The sequence below is a fragment of the Apostichopus japonicus genome, chromosome 17, assembly GCF_037975245.1.
Source record: "Apostichopus japonicus isolate 1M-3 chromosome 17, ASM3797524v1, whole genome shotgun sequence".
Classification (NCBI taxonomy): Eukaryota; Metazoa; Echinodermata; class Holothuroidea; order Aspidochirotida; family Stichopodidae; genus Apostichopus; species Apostichopus japonicus.
Window position 1 is genome coordinate 10,116,359 of NC_092577.1, and position 16,868 is coordinate 10,133,226.

At 38.9% G+C, this 16,868-nt stretch overlaps 1 protein-coding gene and 1 long non-coding RNA gene across 2 annotated transcripts; both read left to right on the plus strand.

Annotated features, from left to right (window-relative positions):
• The first annotated feature begins 293 nt into the window (after window positions 1–293).
• Window positions 294–2,482, plus strand: LOC139954611 (uncharacterized). Its single transcript, XR_011788131.1, has 2 exons — window positions 294–508; window positions 1,704–2,482. It is a non-coding gene; the product is annotated as an uncharacterized lncRNA (long non-coding RNA).
• A 5,821-nt stretch (window positions 2,483–8,303) lies between these two features.
• Window positions 8,304–14,899, plus strand: LOC139954979 (cytochrome P450 2U1-like). The gene is made up of 3 exons (XM_071955060.1): window positions 8,304–9,425; window positions 12,342–13,304; window positions 13,698–14,899. The coding sequence occupies exons 1-3, from the start codon at window positions 9,047–9,049 to the stop codon at window positions 13,877–13,879; spliced, it is 1,524 nt and encodes a 507-aa protein (XP_071811161.1). The 5' UTR covers window positions 8,304–9,046; the 3' UTR covers window positions 13,880–14,899.
• Window positions 14,900–16,868: the final 1,969 nt, after the last annotated feature.

The window sequence follows — 16,868 nt, forward strand, 5'->3', positions numbered from 1 at the left end:
TAATACCGGTAATAATTTTATTTCGTACGGACATTAAATCAGCAATTATTTCCCGTATGGCCTACCATAGACGTGTCGTTGTCATATGCGCGGTGATGTTTTGAATATCCCAACATGGCCGCTGAATAACTTCCGGTGACTTCACGGCTCGCTATACAATCACCGTACGCGCAGCCTATCCAGTTAGTGTAGATCAGTGGTGTCACCTCTCGACCAATCAAAATCGGTCCCCCATTGGCCAAACTCTCTAAATATACGGCTCTGCAAACTATCAGAGCCGTATATAGAAACTATCAGAGCCGTATATAGAGAGAGTTTGGCCAACTGGCGATTTGTGACGTCACACGCAAACCATGGGCATCAAAATAGGTCCAGTTGTCGTTACCAGTTGCGCGAAACACGAAAAACACCACACACAATATATAGCAGCTTTGCACACAAACGAACAAACGAAGCGACTCAAAATGTCAGATTTTGACAGGCATACGAGGAACAAAATGGATATCAGGTAATGAATTAGAGTATGCGTTAGTTAATGACATTTACGTTTATCTTCACACCTGAAATGCATAGAAAACTAGCTGAAAACCTGTCATTACACTTGTTTTATTTTACGCCTCATACTACTAGTCCTACTTTAGTCATACAAACGAAAAGCACACATCACAGTCCTGGCTAGGCTAGATTACAGACGCACAACTATAGCATCAGGCCTACATTAATAGATCCTTCAATTAAATTAAGTAGGCCTACACATAAAATGACAATTTATGCTTCACTGATCTTTTCAGGTTTGCCAAAAAGTAGTTGTACCAGAGGTCATTGTATTAAACTCCAGAAGTTACATAGTAGGATTAATATTCGGCATAACTTTTTCTCCAAAGTCTAATACAACTTATACAAGGGTTGTGAATGGATGGAATGGTTTGCCTGAGAAGGTTGAATTGCAAGTAGTGTGAATGGGTTCAAGAATACTTTGGATGAGTACATTAAGCATTGTAATTGGGTATGACATTTGATGGCCTCGGTTTTATTCCTCTCATATAGCCTTAGGGTCCTTAATGGGGACTTGAATGTCTCTCCTGGTCTTTTTTTCTACTTAACTAAACTATATACTTGAGTGTAGGAGTTAGCAATAGTTGGGAGTCTGTGGGCAAACCTAAGACTGATATTGTGGTGTTAATTTCTCAGGAATGCAGTACTAGGCTATAGTAGGTGCAACAGATTGAATGGGTCTGTCGAGAAAAAAAAAACCTGCAACAACTGAAGACTGGTGTATGTTGTAGCTTATGTATTTTCCATTAACATATATACTATAAGGTCATGTCCTTAATAAGGTTTCATGGATCACACTGACATAGTGTGCCTACTTGTCAGTGTTGTCAACTGAGCACAGGGCTGATGACATCATTCAGTTTGTTATTATGCAGACAGCAAATGGCCATAATGATAATTATTAATTGTTACTTATTCTTCATACTGCCCTTACTGGCCTTACCCGAACAGTGATGTATAAAAATGCAAGAAGTCGTTAAGCTTTCCATTTAAGAATCGTTTCAGCCTGTCCTATTTCAAACATATGATTGGCAGGTTTCCACGTTACATAGCTTATCAAAATGGAGCTGTTCTGTAAAGCAAGAAAATCACACATATGCATGCATACAAACACACTCATATATAACAATTTCTGAATATCTTTTCAGCTGCCCAAAGGTACTGGAATGCAAGCTCTGTTGGGTGAATTAAAAAACCCTCATTGTACTCTTTTATCATGGTCAGCGTAGCTGGAACCAGCAATGATGGTGATGTGGATTTGACAGTACCTAGACAAGAATTCAATAGCTGCTTTGTGTTGAAGTGGGTTCAACTTGCTCAAGGCCATGACAGGATGACGACTAGACATTAGGATGAATTATCTGTTGCAGAGCTCTATAAACCAGGCAGTTGTTAAAACATCCATTGGGTGACCCTCACAGTCTACCAGGCACTGCATCGCAGAAGCAAAATGAAGTGTGTGTGATACCTTCATCTTATGAGAGTGGAATGGTATCAGTGTGGCCTCTGTCAATTTGGCTTCAAGTCTTTGTTTTCTTGAAAGCTGAGATCTTTCAGTGGTTTCACACTGACCTCTGTACTTGACAATTCATGTGTATTTGCCAGCTCAGGAGGAAGCCAGATTTTAATTACATTAACCAATGCTGACTTTTTTTTGGACATGTGGTACATCTGCAAGGAGGTGAAGGAAGCAGTTGGAGTTGCATGGATGTGGAATCTTGTTGATAGTCTGGCAGTCTTATCCACAGATTATCCCAAAGCTTCTCCACATTGCCACATTCAGAACTTATTACATTGATAAACTTGAAAATTGCAGGAATCTAACGAAGCACCCATCAAGAGAATTTGTTTGTATAATTATTGAAAGCTGTGACCTTCTGATGTGACAGACTAATGTGAAATAAAGGGCAGTAGATTACCTTGTAAATGAACCTTGTTATTGTTTGATTGTATCTAATGTTTGCAAAATTTTAAGTTGCATGCTACCAATTGAAACATAATTCTTTCTCTATTAATGGGATATAAATACTTCTCCTTAAAGGGTGTGGAGACTCCCGCACAAAGAAACGTCTCATGCCGGTTATCGGACCTAGTTTCGAATGCTTTGTAACAGAAGTGTTAGACACCACCATTGATCCCAGAAAATACACACACAGTCAATACAAACATCACAGTCAATACCCACAACACAGTGCACATAGCAGCGTGGACATCTCAGGTCTAGATAAAAGATAACAAGGTATCAGGTTTCATTACTGTCTGCATTTTGTAGCGACAAAAAAAAACTTCACTTGCAAGCAACGGAAAATAAACTTTTTCAGAGCGCGGCATGCGGTTTAGGGCAAGTCTTCAATACCTTTAAATATACTGCATCGGTTGTTGTCACTTGATCATTTGCTTGTGTGTGAGCTAAACAGCTTAAATAATATGTAAAAAAATAATACAAACTTTCAAATTGCCAGATATTTACTTGCTCAAAATCATTATCCAATCATGATTTGTTGCTATCCTTGAGTCCATTATTCAGATGATGAGGCAGATTCCCTTCAACTCTCCATGATGAAGGTAAAACCTTATATCTTAACCAACTGCCATTGAGTGTCCATTTGAAAGTTTCAAACACACAAGTGCATTGATTAAAACAAAGACTTTATTGCTGTGGTTGCAGGAACTGGATTTCAGTCTAGTAGTCACTCACCAGGTTTGTCTTTATCACAGTCTGCTAACTGTGGCTTTTTATGTTAGGAGTTTTTCTTCAGAGCACATGTCACCTTTGATTTGTAAAAAAAGTCCTGAAATTCAGGGAGTTAAAATTTACTGTCTAAAGATAATTTAAAAAGACTTTTTTTAACTTCAATCGTCAATGTGGGTGTCAATTAAGGGAATAAGGAGGTACTGATGCAACTTTGATAAATGATAGTTGACTGCATCCAAATTAAACCAAGGCCTAGGCTATACTTTTGAAGAAGAAAATATTAGGCTGAATTCATGTTAGCCTAAAAAGGCTAGGCCAATGCTGACAATTAACACAAACCAAGATCATTTAACCATTTGGGCACTTGTTTATGGCATACTAAAAGGGTCTATATAATTAGGCCTGTATGTGTACACAACCCACAAGTTGCCAATGAGTATAGACCTAGCCTAACTAGTTTAGGTCTAGGCTACTTTGTTTTCCATAGACCTAGTTTAATTGGGCCTTATACTGTGCCATATTATGTAATGTGCTATAACAGTTGTAGTAATAGCAAGAATGGTCCAGGTCTAACTAAGCCCAGGCTTAACTTATGCTTCGGGCTTAACTAAGGATTAGGGCTTTACGTGATGCCTAGAGGCTAGCCCACCCTTTTACATTAAACTAAAAGTGATACTTTTTTAGGCTAGGCATAGCCTAGGCATACAATAACTAGGAATTAGGATAACTATATGTGCGACTGAAACTGACATGCCTATGATTAGAAGAGCTGGCATAATGAAATCGAATTTGTGGATCGTAAAACGAGAGAGAATAGCCATGCATGTAATTACAGAAACCAGTCTGAACGTAAAATTCTCGCATTGCTTGTACATTACTCGTATTACACTAGGGCCTATGGCTAGTATGGGCCTAGGCTACACAGACTTTTTTTCATTAGATCTCCATCTTGTTCTTTCTACTTCCAAAAAATTCCTCTTCCTTTATGGTCAGTCGGAAAATCAAACAACAATATCCATGTTCTGACCGATTGCAGCATCCCCAGCACCATTTCTTTCATAATTTCGTACTTTTTCGTGTACACAAACGATAGTCTATACACTGTGAGTATGCGTGTCGCCTGCTAAAAAGTTTTCAAGTGGACCTATTTTACCACCCTGTGTGGGCGTTTTCCCTCTCGACCAATCCAAATCGGTTACATGGTTGGCCAAACTCTCTCTATATACGGCTCTGGAAACTATCTAAGCGTAGCGCCACCATGTTTTGGCGCGAAGCGTACAAGAAAATTTTGGCTGTAAATGCCTCCCAGATCGCTGGAAATGGCACTTCCCAGGCCTTGTAAGTTGCATCTTAGCATTTTCTCTTTTGAAAATACTAGCGATATCATAGAAACATTAAAATTTTTTTTAAAAAATATGCTCAAGGGGGGCGGGGGGGGGGGGCGGCTGCCCCTTCGCCCCCCTGGCTACGCGCCTGGCTTACCATCAATACAAGGACCAATAAATATAACCAATGGAATATGTAACGCGTAATAATCCGCGCTAATGCTATTTGTTATTGGATATGCACTTTCCAAAACCTTTTACGCTGTTTACTCCCTGCTCTATACAGGCGTGTGAGACAGGACTGGGGGTTGGAAAGGGACATAGGGGAGGGGAGGGGATATACGGGAGGGGACTGAAGTGAGGAGGAGATAAATGCTACTCAAGTTGTTTAAATTAAAACAGTACGTCCGAGCCGGGGGAAATATTAACACAGTCATTTATCCCTACTCGAACAGATTCAAACATTCATAAATACAATTTAATAATGCCGCCTTTTAACTGGTTGCCCGAAGAACTTCAACAATAACGCTTCTCCCCTCTTTGCATACCACATGTTACAGGGGTGGTGGTGGGGGGGTCTCCAAGCCGAAGGTGGGGAGGGGAGGTGGGCGGAGGGGCATACGAAGATTACCATTATTTGGAAAAATAACAGGCTTATAAGTTCGACTCGCCAGCATCTTTGACACACTGACTACTACAAGGAGCAAGTTTGTGATCAGACGCCCTAAGTTTTATGTCGCTTACGTGGTACGTTGTTAGTTAGGCAGCCGATTAGCCACTTTTCATGGTTTGTATTTAGTTTTTTCACTTCCCAATGTTTTCTTATTATGCAGTATTTATGTATTCATGGAAGTGAAGCAGCGCCCTGAACTATGAGTTAATTACCAAATCATTGCTTCACTCATTATGTGAGGACACGCAGGCAATAAATAGGCAGGAGAGAGTGCTAATGACTATACCACCGCTTGTTCTGGTGGCCAAGTTGTTTATTATATCTCCTCTCACTTAGCATGTTCGAGATTATTTTAAATGACTATACATAAAACAAAAAGGACGGTGCAGCACCTTCAGGTGGTTTCCCTCAATTACGTCTTAAAAGCGGCATCTTCGGTTATAACTCTACATTTGAAACTACAGAGCGTTAATGAGTCTTGTGTTCGTATCAATTATAATGTATAAAGGTACAGCAACGAACGCCGAAAAGGACAAATGTACAACCAACACATGGCTCCCTGTCCGATGCACTACATATAGATTGAAATAATCCATTTTCTTCGAGGCCCAAAGAAAAATATTGGTTACAGCAAAGGGCTCAAAGGAACCGAAATCTCATTACTAAAGAACTAACTTGGGTAATGTGCAGCACATAGGCCCGTAGAGTGCGATACAGTGCTAACACATTAAGAAAGTCCGCATACTCGATTAGTGCAAGATTGCAAGGCCAGATTCTTCTTCGAGGACCGCGGTTTGAAATCTCTTGCCGGCCTGATCGGGCCAACTGATAGCTGAGGTGCCCCTGCCAATATATAATAGCTTTTTACGGTCATTTTTGTAATAGCACATCCGCTCATTGCGGTGTCCAAAGATAGGTCGGGTTCAGGGAACATTTATGATGTCACCGGTTCCCCTTTCTTGAAGTTTTCAATCTCCTTAAGTAGGCGTTTTTATGATGAAAATGATTATCGGTTATTCCCTTCTTCAACGAGCCCCTATAGATAACCCCGGATCATAGACCCGTACCCCCCACCCTCCCCTGACGTCCTCTCGTCCTCAAACGATACCCTTTCCTCCCTCACCATCCCCACGAAAATAATAATCACTGAAAGATTGAAAAAAAATGCTTATTACAAAGCTGAATGGAGAAGTTCGTATCTGTTCGCATGTGTCTTCATGTGAAATATTTCAATAAAATCCATCAGTATATTCTTCCAATATGCTAGAAACAGTCAAATAATGGTCAGCCATGCTCTAATTTGAACACGTATATGCATGTTATGACCTACTTAGCGTTACCATCCCCTTCCCTTCCCCCACCCGCACCCCCCCACCATGCACAATTTCATCATTGCATACCGACAAATCTCAATTCTATGCGATGTCTAATATCCATGGTGCCTATGGCGGTGTCTTTTGAGGGTTCGAACGACTGGAAAAGGTACTGGGGAACCGCTTTTAAGCATGTTTTACAGATTAATCTGAGGGCCTGACGTTTCGATCCTAGCAGGATCTTCTTCAGGGGCTAGGGGGGTGGGGGGGGTTCATAGATGATGGGGGCCTATTGACTCGACGTACTTCATTTCTATAAAGGTTGTTATTGACACGACGTACGCGAGTCTTTGATGACACACACAGGTAAATTATCTTTTGAAACCTTTTTTGATGTAGGCCCCCCTACTAAGAAATTCCTTTAAATTTCGTTGAGCCACATGAACTCCATGTTTAAATTTTCCTGTCTCTGGCTTGGTTTAGCCTATGGTGATATTTTCTGGGCTAACGCAGACCCGTCAACACTCCCGGTTTTACCGGGAAACTCCCGGTTTTTTACAAGAATCTCCCGGCCTCCCGGTTTCATATTCTATTCTCCCGGTTTTTTAATGTTTCATCACTTGCGACATTTCTGAAAATAGCCAACAATTTAGTCCTATGCTAATTCCCCACAGTAACGCTGAACAGGGAAGGCTATTCAGTGTAGTTCGCAAGAACAAGACAGACAGTCGGTCAAGTCTCAAGCTTGATGGGACTCTATCTAGCATACTAGCCATGAAGTCACAATACCCAGAGGCCACTGTTCCCTGTTTCAAATGGAAGCTTACTAAAGACACCCTGTAGAAAGCGAAGCGAGCTGCTGTAAACTACAACAAGAAACACTGATTGGATGATTCTCTCACTGTATTGCATAAAGACTATACTTATTTAGGAGTATTTATATCATTTCAGTTGATGATTACCAACCTCCCTATTTTCCCCTTGTTCTCCCTATTTTTTGGCCCTATAAAATGTTATTCTCCCTATTTTGGGGTCAAACAGGTTGACAGGTCTGCTAACGTCCAGGCCATACTAATATAAATACTCTGAGGAGAGGGTTTTGAGATCTGAGGAGGGGAGGTGATCAATTTACAACATACGACCCAGAAGGTCAGTAAAATGATTACCCAGATATTTGAAGAAGCTCCCAAAAGTTGTTTGTGTTTGTTTCAGTGTTGGAGATTTCCTACGTTTGTTGATACAGGGAGTCTAGCATCGTCGTACGTACACGCACCAAGCCACCTGCATAGAATTGAAATACATTTGCAAACATTTCGAATGAAATAAACAAATCAATAGATTTACGATCTCATGATGCGTGGATACATCTTTAAACCATACGGCTACAATGTAATAAACAAAATAATGCTGGTAGGCATGATTTTACTATAGTTTATCCTACGCCATCACACATAGTAATACAGGCCTACGGCATGCAATAGTTTGTAGTAGAGCCGATATTATATTCACACCCTCGATCTCAGGATTAGAGATTCCTGTGAAAGTTCATTGTGCAAAGTGCGGAGTTTGAAAATCCTATGTATTTAATATTCGTTACACATTAACAACCGTCGCGTTAGTTTTAGATGCTAAGTACAGCCCCTCGATACTATAAATATATATATATATATATGGATAGCTGACGCCATTGGAGGGGCGTGGCTTCATGAAGGTTACCGCCCCATATTTAGTGTTTTCGGCTTTGACCTTCGGAATAAACGGATGGAAAGAAAAGGTCTGTATTGACATTGCACAATCGTGGCTGGATATTATGTACATCACTGATATAGAGTTTAAAGTCGATTGATAATGAAAGAATTTGTTACGGTTGATACCAAGAGGATCACTAAACAAAACACCTTATATGGACTTAGGGATATTTCTTGTTATTCATGGTAATTGAGGCCATGTTTGGTCGCAATGTCTTCAAGCATTGGTTTTGACCTCTAATTTGGGGCACCAAGGACCCACCTGTAGCGTGGTTCCGATCTATTAAAGGTACAGAACGTCTTCCATTTACACCAGAATGTCGACAGAGGTTAATGATAAATGGACCATTGGATACCTATTAAATTCTGTGGGCGACAGGCTGTTTAACTACTTGGTGGTTTCGATCTAGCGAAGGCCTAAGCTGACTGTGAACACGTTGTGTATACAAACACAGGGCGGTTTACGATCTATACTGTTTGTTTTTCTGCCTAAGTAACGCCGAGTTCTTGTAGACACTTTTCCCAGCCGAGTATATCCTGCTGATGACTCGCTGAAAGCAAATCAAACATCATCGTTGAAGTAAACAGGGAGAAGATCATATATATATATAGACGGTGACTACGACGTACGGCGATTATAGCCTAACGACAAAACTTGTTGTAAGCGTGAAGTATTGTTTATACGTCATATATATACCTAACGACAACGGCAACCTCTTGTTGTAAAGTAAAAAACAATGGCCTTGCTAGAAGTGATCACCACAAACTTTTTGGACCTAAAAATGTTTCTTTTAGTAGCTGTTATATTTTTCATATCACTAATTTGGTTCAATCGAGATAAACGGTACTTGCCACCCGGTCCTATCGGTTTACCGATCATAGGAAACCTTCCTTATTTTATTCTCTGCAAGAAAGAAGCACCGGAGGCATTCGGGAATCTAGCCAAGCGAAATGGACCCATCATTTATGTCCGCTTTGGTGCTATGGAAGCTATAGTTTTGAATGATTTTAAGACCATACAAGAAGCCATGAACCATCCCGACTTGCAAGACAGGCCGGAGCAGAAAACGTTTGAATCGAAGAAAATCAAAGATGCCGTGGGTGGGAAGGCCGAAGGTAAGTACTTGAACGCTATCATGAATATATGGTAAAACTATTAACATTCTAATTTTTTTTTTTTTAAATTCATAAAAGTCCTTTCCCTTTCCCTCTGTATGTTATTTGGCTAATATAATTTTTCCCAGACATTTTTAAAATATCGATTTTTTTTTGGCTGTATAGAATATCACATTGAAAGAGAATGCTTTCAAAGCCTATGGCTCAATATTTGTTAACACTTTGCAAATGTGTGATCATCATGTTGTTTCCTAGCATATTTGGCGGCAATACTAATGACGTTTTATCATGTATACATATATACAGCTTGAAGGTGGTCAGTATAGGCCCCAAATTATAGCACGCTATGATTGCTAGAAGTTTTCAAAAAGTATTTTCATGGAGGTCTTTACTCTCCAAACCGTTTTCACACATTTTTAAGGAACACACAATTATATGACTGAATGTCTAAGTGAGGACAATTTCCTCGAAGGTTGTAATAAGAATTTTGTTTAAGAATTTTAACCGAAGGTGACCATATTTGAATATCTATCATATTTGGAGCCAATACAGCATAACTTTAATTAAAGATAGTCAGTATTGCCACCAAATATGCTAGAAAGTTAGATAATGGTCACCCTTGCTCAAATTTCAATGAACATTTTATTGCCACTCTCAAAATACAGTTATACATACACTGATGAAACTTTAATTATATATATATATATAGGCTATAATTGAAATCGTAGTGAGTTGAAAATCCAGAGCATTAAAAATACTTCCAGCCTCCACCGGGGTTCGAAACCGGGCCTCCCGCTTTATATGCGGACACCCTAACCACTAGGCTCTGGACGCTGATTGTATGTCCAGAGGTTCAAAACCGGTAAGGAAGGTCGCCATTCCACTGTAGGCGTTTGTCTCCTGTATCGAACAATACTAGTTCTGTTTTGGTGACATATTTTGCCTTACTCTAGAGATCAATGATGCCAACCAACTCGAAATCATACATATATGCGGACACCCTAATCAACTATAGGCCATGGACAATGATTGTATGTCCAGAGGTTCGAAACCAGTAAAGAAACGGTCGTCATATATACATGTATATAGCCTATATACATACATGAGACTATAGGCTATATATACACTATATACATATATACAGTACAGACACAAGAACATATACAGAAAAGTACCTTAGGAAGCTGCTAGTAAATTTTTTAGTATGCTAAACATTTGGTGGAAATAGTGGCGATCATAAAATTGAATATGCTTGAAAGAAGCTGGTATAGTTATTGCAGGTTAATATGGTCTATATATACTTGAACTGCTTTTGTTGTATGCAGCAGGTCTATGCCTTTTTGTGCTTCCCAGGCAATGAAATCCTATCAACTTACTGATATAGGCCTTACTTGACGCGACTGTTCAAGGTCACAAACTGCAATCGTGTAACGTACAACAATTATGCAGCATATACTATTACGTTCTCAATTGTCAACTGGTCCTAAAATGCACTGGCAGGAGTCAGAATTTTGGGGGTTTCTTGAAAGAAATTGCAACCTTTTCCAAGTTTGGTGATCAAATTTAATGACATACTTGATTGTCCAAAGTTTTCGACCCGAGAGACGCTAGTTTGTTAAATCTTACTATAGGAGAAATTCTAGTGCATTAAAAATGGAGGAACTCTTCCAAATTGGAAATAAAAAAAAATCAATGGTATAACCTAAGTTTATTCTGCGATAAAATTCTTAAATTAGTTTATGTTTTCTTAAATGTATCCCACCTGCATCAAACCCAGTTAATTGTGTAAAGTTGAAGCTAACAGTCTTGATTCAGTTATTATTTTGAGTATTTTCTTACAGAAACAAACATACTTCACTTTCAATGAGTCTGACGGTATTATGATTTAATGTTACTGTTATTTAATTTCCCAACCCAAGTTTTGTATACATTTTGTCATTTCTTTCTTTATGCCCATTGTCCCCCTTTGCTTCGAATTCTTGCAATTGTTATTCTTAGTGTAAAATATCGTAGATAAACCTCTCATACCTAAAACGTTGATGTAAAGAGCGTAAAGTTAAAAACTACAACAACGTGTGTCATAATGCGCCATGAACATCGCGAAAACGCGCGTATAGACACGCTAGTCTTTTTCATCAGTGCATGCTGTTCACTAGTATGAGAGTAGTTTTACTGACCAAAGTGGTGGGGAGGGGGTTGTTTACCTGGCATGGAAATTAACTGACAGTGTAATCATTGGGTAGATGTATATATACAGGTGTAGACGCCGCTACTCTCCCCTCCCCTCCCCGCCCATCCGAATCCCCCTACAATCGACACTAATTCAGTGAATGGATATAGATATTGATCGCATGTATGTGATTGCTTGTGATTTTCTTACAACTTCAAGTTCACTGGAGAAACAGCTGTTTCTAGAGGCATATCGGTCAATAGCAAGGAATATTATATATATGTCACCTCTGGTCTCAGCAGTTCCGGTGGGGTCGTCTGTCATGATATCATGAATATTGATGACTAATTCCTATATGAGACAATAACATATTATTGTATCTATGTGCGCATATTCGCTTCGCCTTTTATTTCCCCTCCGAAAGGTATGAGATGCTGTGTGTAATGTGTTTTGGGTACAGGTCAAAGGTCATTTCACGTTACCAGTTAACAACACCTTAAAAATCTTAATTTTCAATACTTACAGCTTCAATGACTCTCGCAATCGGGCGGTATGTGCCTCTTTATGAGTATTGTCCGTCTTGTATTCTTACTGGAGGTCAAAGGTCATTTAAAGAACGCAATGATCAATATGACTTTATTTTTGCGTTGGAAGACTCGACGCAAGGCTTGTATACCCTACCCATCCAAATATATTAATACTCGATATATATTAATAGTTTCGTTTTTTTTTTTGCCTCTGCACAGGTATCGCAATGGCTTCTGGGAAAGCATGGAAACATCAAAGGAAGTTCCTGGTAAACACTTTCCGAGACTTCGGGGTTGGTAAATCGAGGTTTGAAGATTCTGTTGCCATGGAAGCAGCCGCCATGATGGCAGCTATACGAGAAAAGAATAACCTCCCCTTTGATCCTCAGATTTTGTTCTCCAATGCCTTTTCAAACATTATCTGTTCGGTTACGTTTGGCAAGCGGTTTGAGTACTACGATCCCAAATTTGAGCGACTCTTAGCACTGGTATTACGTCAGTTTGAGGTAATTGGTGGCGCTGCTGTCCTAGCCGCTTTTCCGATTCTTGGGAAATTTGAATTTGGACCCATTAAGGAGGTTACGAAGAACACACTCGAATTTATCAATTTCTTTCAAAATATCATAAACGATCATAAAAGTAAGTTCGATGAGAACAATATTAATGACGTCATCGATGCTTACATGCTGGAAATGAGGTCAAGCGAGGTCAACGGAAGTCCTGACCCGGAAGTGTTTAATGAGAAGAATCTCGGCGCTCTGGTTGGAGACCTCTTCTTCGCTGGTATTGATTCGTCGGTGTCTTCTTTGCGATGGGCTTTAGTTTACTTTCTCATTAACCCGGAAGTGCAGGTCAAAGTTCAAACGGAGCTCGACGACGTTATCGGAAGAGACAGGATGCCAAGGTGGGAGGATCGAAGCCGGTTACCGTACGTCGAGGCTACCATCGCCGAAATACAGCGGATCGGCACAGTCGCTGCCATCGGCGGGACGCACGCGGCCAGAAAGGACGTTACCTTCCGCGGGTACACAATACCAAAAGGCATTGCGGTTATACCGAATGTGTACGCTGTAATGAGGAACCCCGTGCTATGGCCTAAACCACTTGAGTTCAAACCTGAAAGATTTTTAGACGAGAATGGTAAATTTACCAAGCCGGAACACTTTATTCCATTCAACATAGGTAAGGTAACACCTCACTTATCTTGTACTAAAAAATTATTTTTTGCATATAATCGAAACACATATTTGAAGGCCAGGGGCGCTCAAGTTTATCTTTCACGAGGGTCAGAGAGAAAGAGAGGGATTCATGGATTGGAGCAAAGGGACAAACGCAAACACAATCTCATTAGTGTACCTAAATGGTACAGAGGAGGAGGGGGTAGGGGGAGGGGGAGGGAGGGGGAGGGGGAGCGGAGGGATATCTGAACAGTTGCAACCATGTATGCTCCCATTGCATCCACTGTGACCCTCTTGGCTTTTTCCATCTTAAATATCATAGAATAGTTACATTCTATTTATTTGTTTTAATAGTTTACACTTTTTATGTCATCTGTAAATTTGATATTTTTTTCAGGTCCGAGAAAGTGTCCTGGAGAGCAACTAGCCAAGATGGAGTTATTTATCTTTTTAACGCATTTGTTACATAAATTCACATTCTACCAACCAGAAGATACACCAGCGCCCTCAACTGACGGCAAAATGGGTCTTACCTTCAAACCACCGCCATTCCAAGTATCTCTCAGGGAAAGAGACTAACAGAAGACCGAAGCCTTTATAGCAGAAAACATTAATGCCAATATAGCAGAAAGCAGTAATGGTGTATCGGACACGGTATTAACTTGGGCATGGCTAACTGCCTATTAAAATATGTGGGGGGGGGGGTATATAATTTAAAAAATAATAATAATATACTTGGCATTATTTTTTCCTTCAAATTAAGGCTTTTTCAAGGTTTTTCCGAAAATAAAAGCCGATGGTGGGTTGGAGTAAAGTTAGAGCAAATTGTTCACGAATGCGTGTTATGGGGAAAGTGAGGCGGGGCATTGTTTCTATACGTGTAACATATATGTTATCGTTCCATGTACACAGCACATGCTATATCTTTCATTGTATGTAGCCGATCACATGACTGAAATTTTACAGTCACATTTCGGCGTTGCCACAAAGGTAAAAAAAAAAGTTCACGTGAAGTTGGCTGCATTACGATAGTTTCGTTTTTACTGTTGAATTGAATTATTTTTACTGTTGAAATGAACGTTTTCCAGCCGTACTCGTTCATATCAGTGACGCGTTCACATTGCGTAATAGATACAAAAGACTTCGTAACAGGGGCGGCCTATATGAATTTGGTGAAAAATGAATATACAGCCTTCACGCTGCATATGAACCGCCTGCATGACATTCCATATTCTTCAAATATTTGAATATTTTTGAATCGGAAACTATCTTGATAAACGTTTGTTGTTGTTGCTTGCTGTGACTGGCTGAGATGTGTTGGGTGTATTTGGGGGCAACGGTCAATTGGTTTTGTAGATAATACTCACGTGGCAAGTAAACTATTAACTTGAGCAACAATTTATTGTGTTTTTTTTTTATCATATAATATAGATTTAGTACATGTAAACAAATGGCTTGTTTAGCACACTTAGAAAGGGTTATTGTATATGACACTGTCGGTGTTATAGCCTATATTACAGGGCCAACTAACAGTCGATACAATGTTGTCTTTTGAGTTTAACGGCAAGTTTGGGATGTTAACTGCGCATGTGCAAAGTATTTAAAAAGAGAAATATTTAAATGAAAAAAAAAGGGTTGATAGACAAAGAAGACAACTAAATCTCATGAGATATTGATATAAATCATGAAAAATTTACTCAGGTTATTCTCAGAAACTCGATGGAATAATTCAAGCAATATAACTTACTCACTGTATATATATATATACTATATAAACTAAGTATGATGGGGTTTCTTTTCCCTACTTTCTATTTGGGTCAACATGTTGTTACGTGTCAAATGCGAGACAAAGACTTTACGTGATCGTGTATTTATATCACAAGCTTGACCTGCACCGGAAGTATGTCACACACATGCGCAGTTAGTCTAGTGGTTCAGCTTACTATAGTGATGACAATTCTTCATCTTTTTAAAACTTGAAATATAAGCGAGTAACGAACATTCGCCAGGCAAGTCATTATAACGCAAAATAAATTGAAATAAGTATTTGATATCACCTTGAACTGATTTAAAGTAACTGAATGATTGTGTGCGTAAGGTACTAGATATTATATATATATATATATATATATATATATATATATATATATATATATTTATATATATATATACATAATTTATATATATAAATATATATATATATAGATTTATATATATATATATATATTATATATATATACATATATATATATATATAAATATATATATATATATATATATATATATTTATATATATAAATTATGTATATATATAATAGTGACATTATTCAAAGTCATTGAGTGTGCACTTTACTCGTATTAAGTACTGTTAAGGACAACGTTGAACTTTCAAAGGCCAGTTAATTTAAAGGACAAGTGTCAGTATTAAAAAAAAAAACAAGTAATTTTATAGTATACCATATTGAAGAAATTCGTGTAGGACATATCCATAGTAAGCAAGATTATTGTAAAATTCAGCAAAATCCCCCTTATTTTAATTTGATTTCGTTGTTTTAATATTCTTTGTATATATTTCGTCAGTATATATATGTTTGAGTCTAGCCTTTATGACTGCATGCAGAACTTTCCACGGAGAAATGTAAACAGCTAATGCACGAGAAATTAACGTATTTTACTTAAATTTAATGCAACTTCCGGAATAATGATATAATATTTCTCAACAGTTTTCATAATTTTTACAAGTAATGATGGATGCAATAATTTGTAATACTTTGATGTGCTTTTGTTTTTCTGTTTCATATTTTGATAAAATATTTGTTAAGATTAAAGAAAAGTAACCCTAATGACTACATTCAACTTGTGTCGATTTTATTTGTTGGTGTTTGATAGTGATAACTGGGCAAATCCCCACGTACTCACTCCCCCCTCCTGACCTGACCTCACCCTACCCTAACACCCCACCACACCCACCACCTCACCTCACCCTATCCCCACCATCCCACATGTAACCTTTAGCTAATAACGAAAAACAAAACTGTGCCCTTGAATTCCCCCTATTTCTTTCGGGAATGAAGATTATTTTGTACGAGCAGTGTATAAGCAGTCCGACAATAGGCTTTACTTTGTGGTACGGTATAGGTTCTAAGATCGACTACGCCACAAAATCACACATGCAGGTCTTTAATGCAGCCATGCAGTTATAGATATATCAATTATATGTCAATTTTAATGTTGCTAATTCGGGCTACGACTCCCCTCACCCTCCCCCTTTGCCGGAGCCCAAAGAGAGTTGCATAGGAGTTAAACTCTACTGCCTTCATAGTTGCGCAAAGTTAACTTTCTTTAAGTGTTAATTCTGGGGGAGGGGGGGGGGGATGTATTTATGTGCATGCTTTAGCCACATGCGTGCATAATCTGTGAACAGATTTGTGCAAATGTGATTATGTATTAGTGATGATACCTCGCCCTTGTGAAAATAATTTCTATGAATATTATTGCGGTCAAGGTTCTCCCCGACCCACTCTGTGTTGAGAGACCTGAAATGAGGAAAGTTACCCGGAGAGCTACA

Excerpts from the sequence above, each read along its gene's own strand:
- LOC139954979 (XM_071955060.1), top strand. The coding sequence starts at position 9,047 with ATGGCCTTGCTAGAAGTGATCACCACAAACTTTTTGGACCTAAAAATG. Across the intron at positions 9,426-12,341 it reads CGTGGGTGGGAAGGCCGAAG|GTATCGCAATGGCTTCTGGG; the intron begins GTAAGTACTTGA and ends GCCTCTGCACAG. Across the intron at positions 13,305-13,697 it reads CTTTATTCCATTCAACATAG|GTCCGAGAAAGTGTCCTGGA; the intron begins GTAAGGTAACAC and ends TATTTTTTTCAG.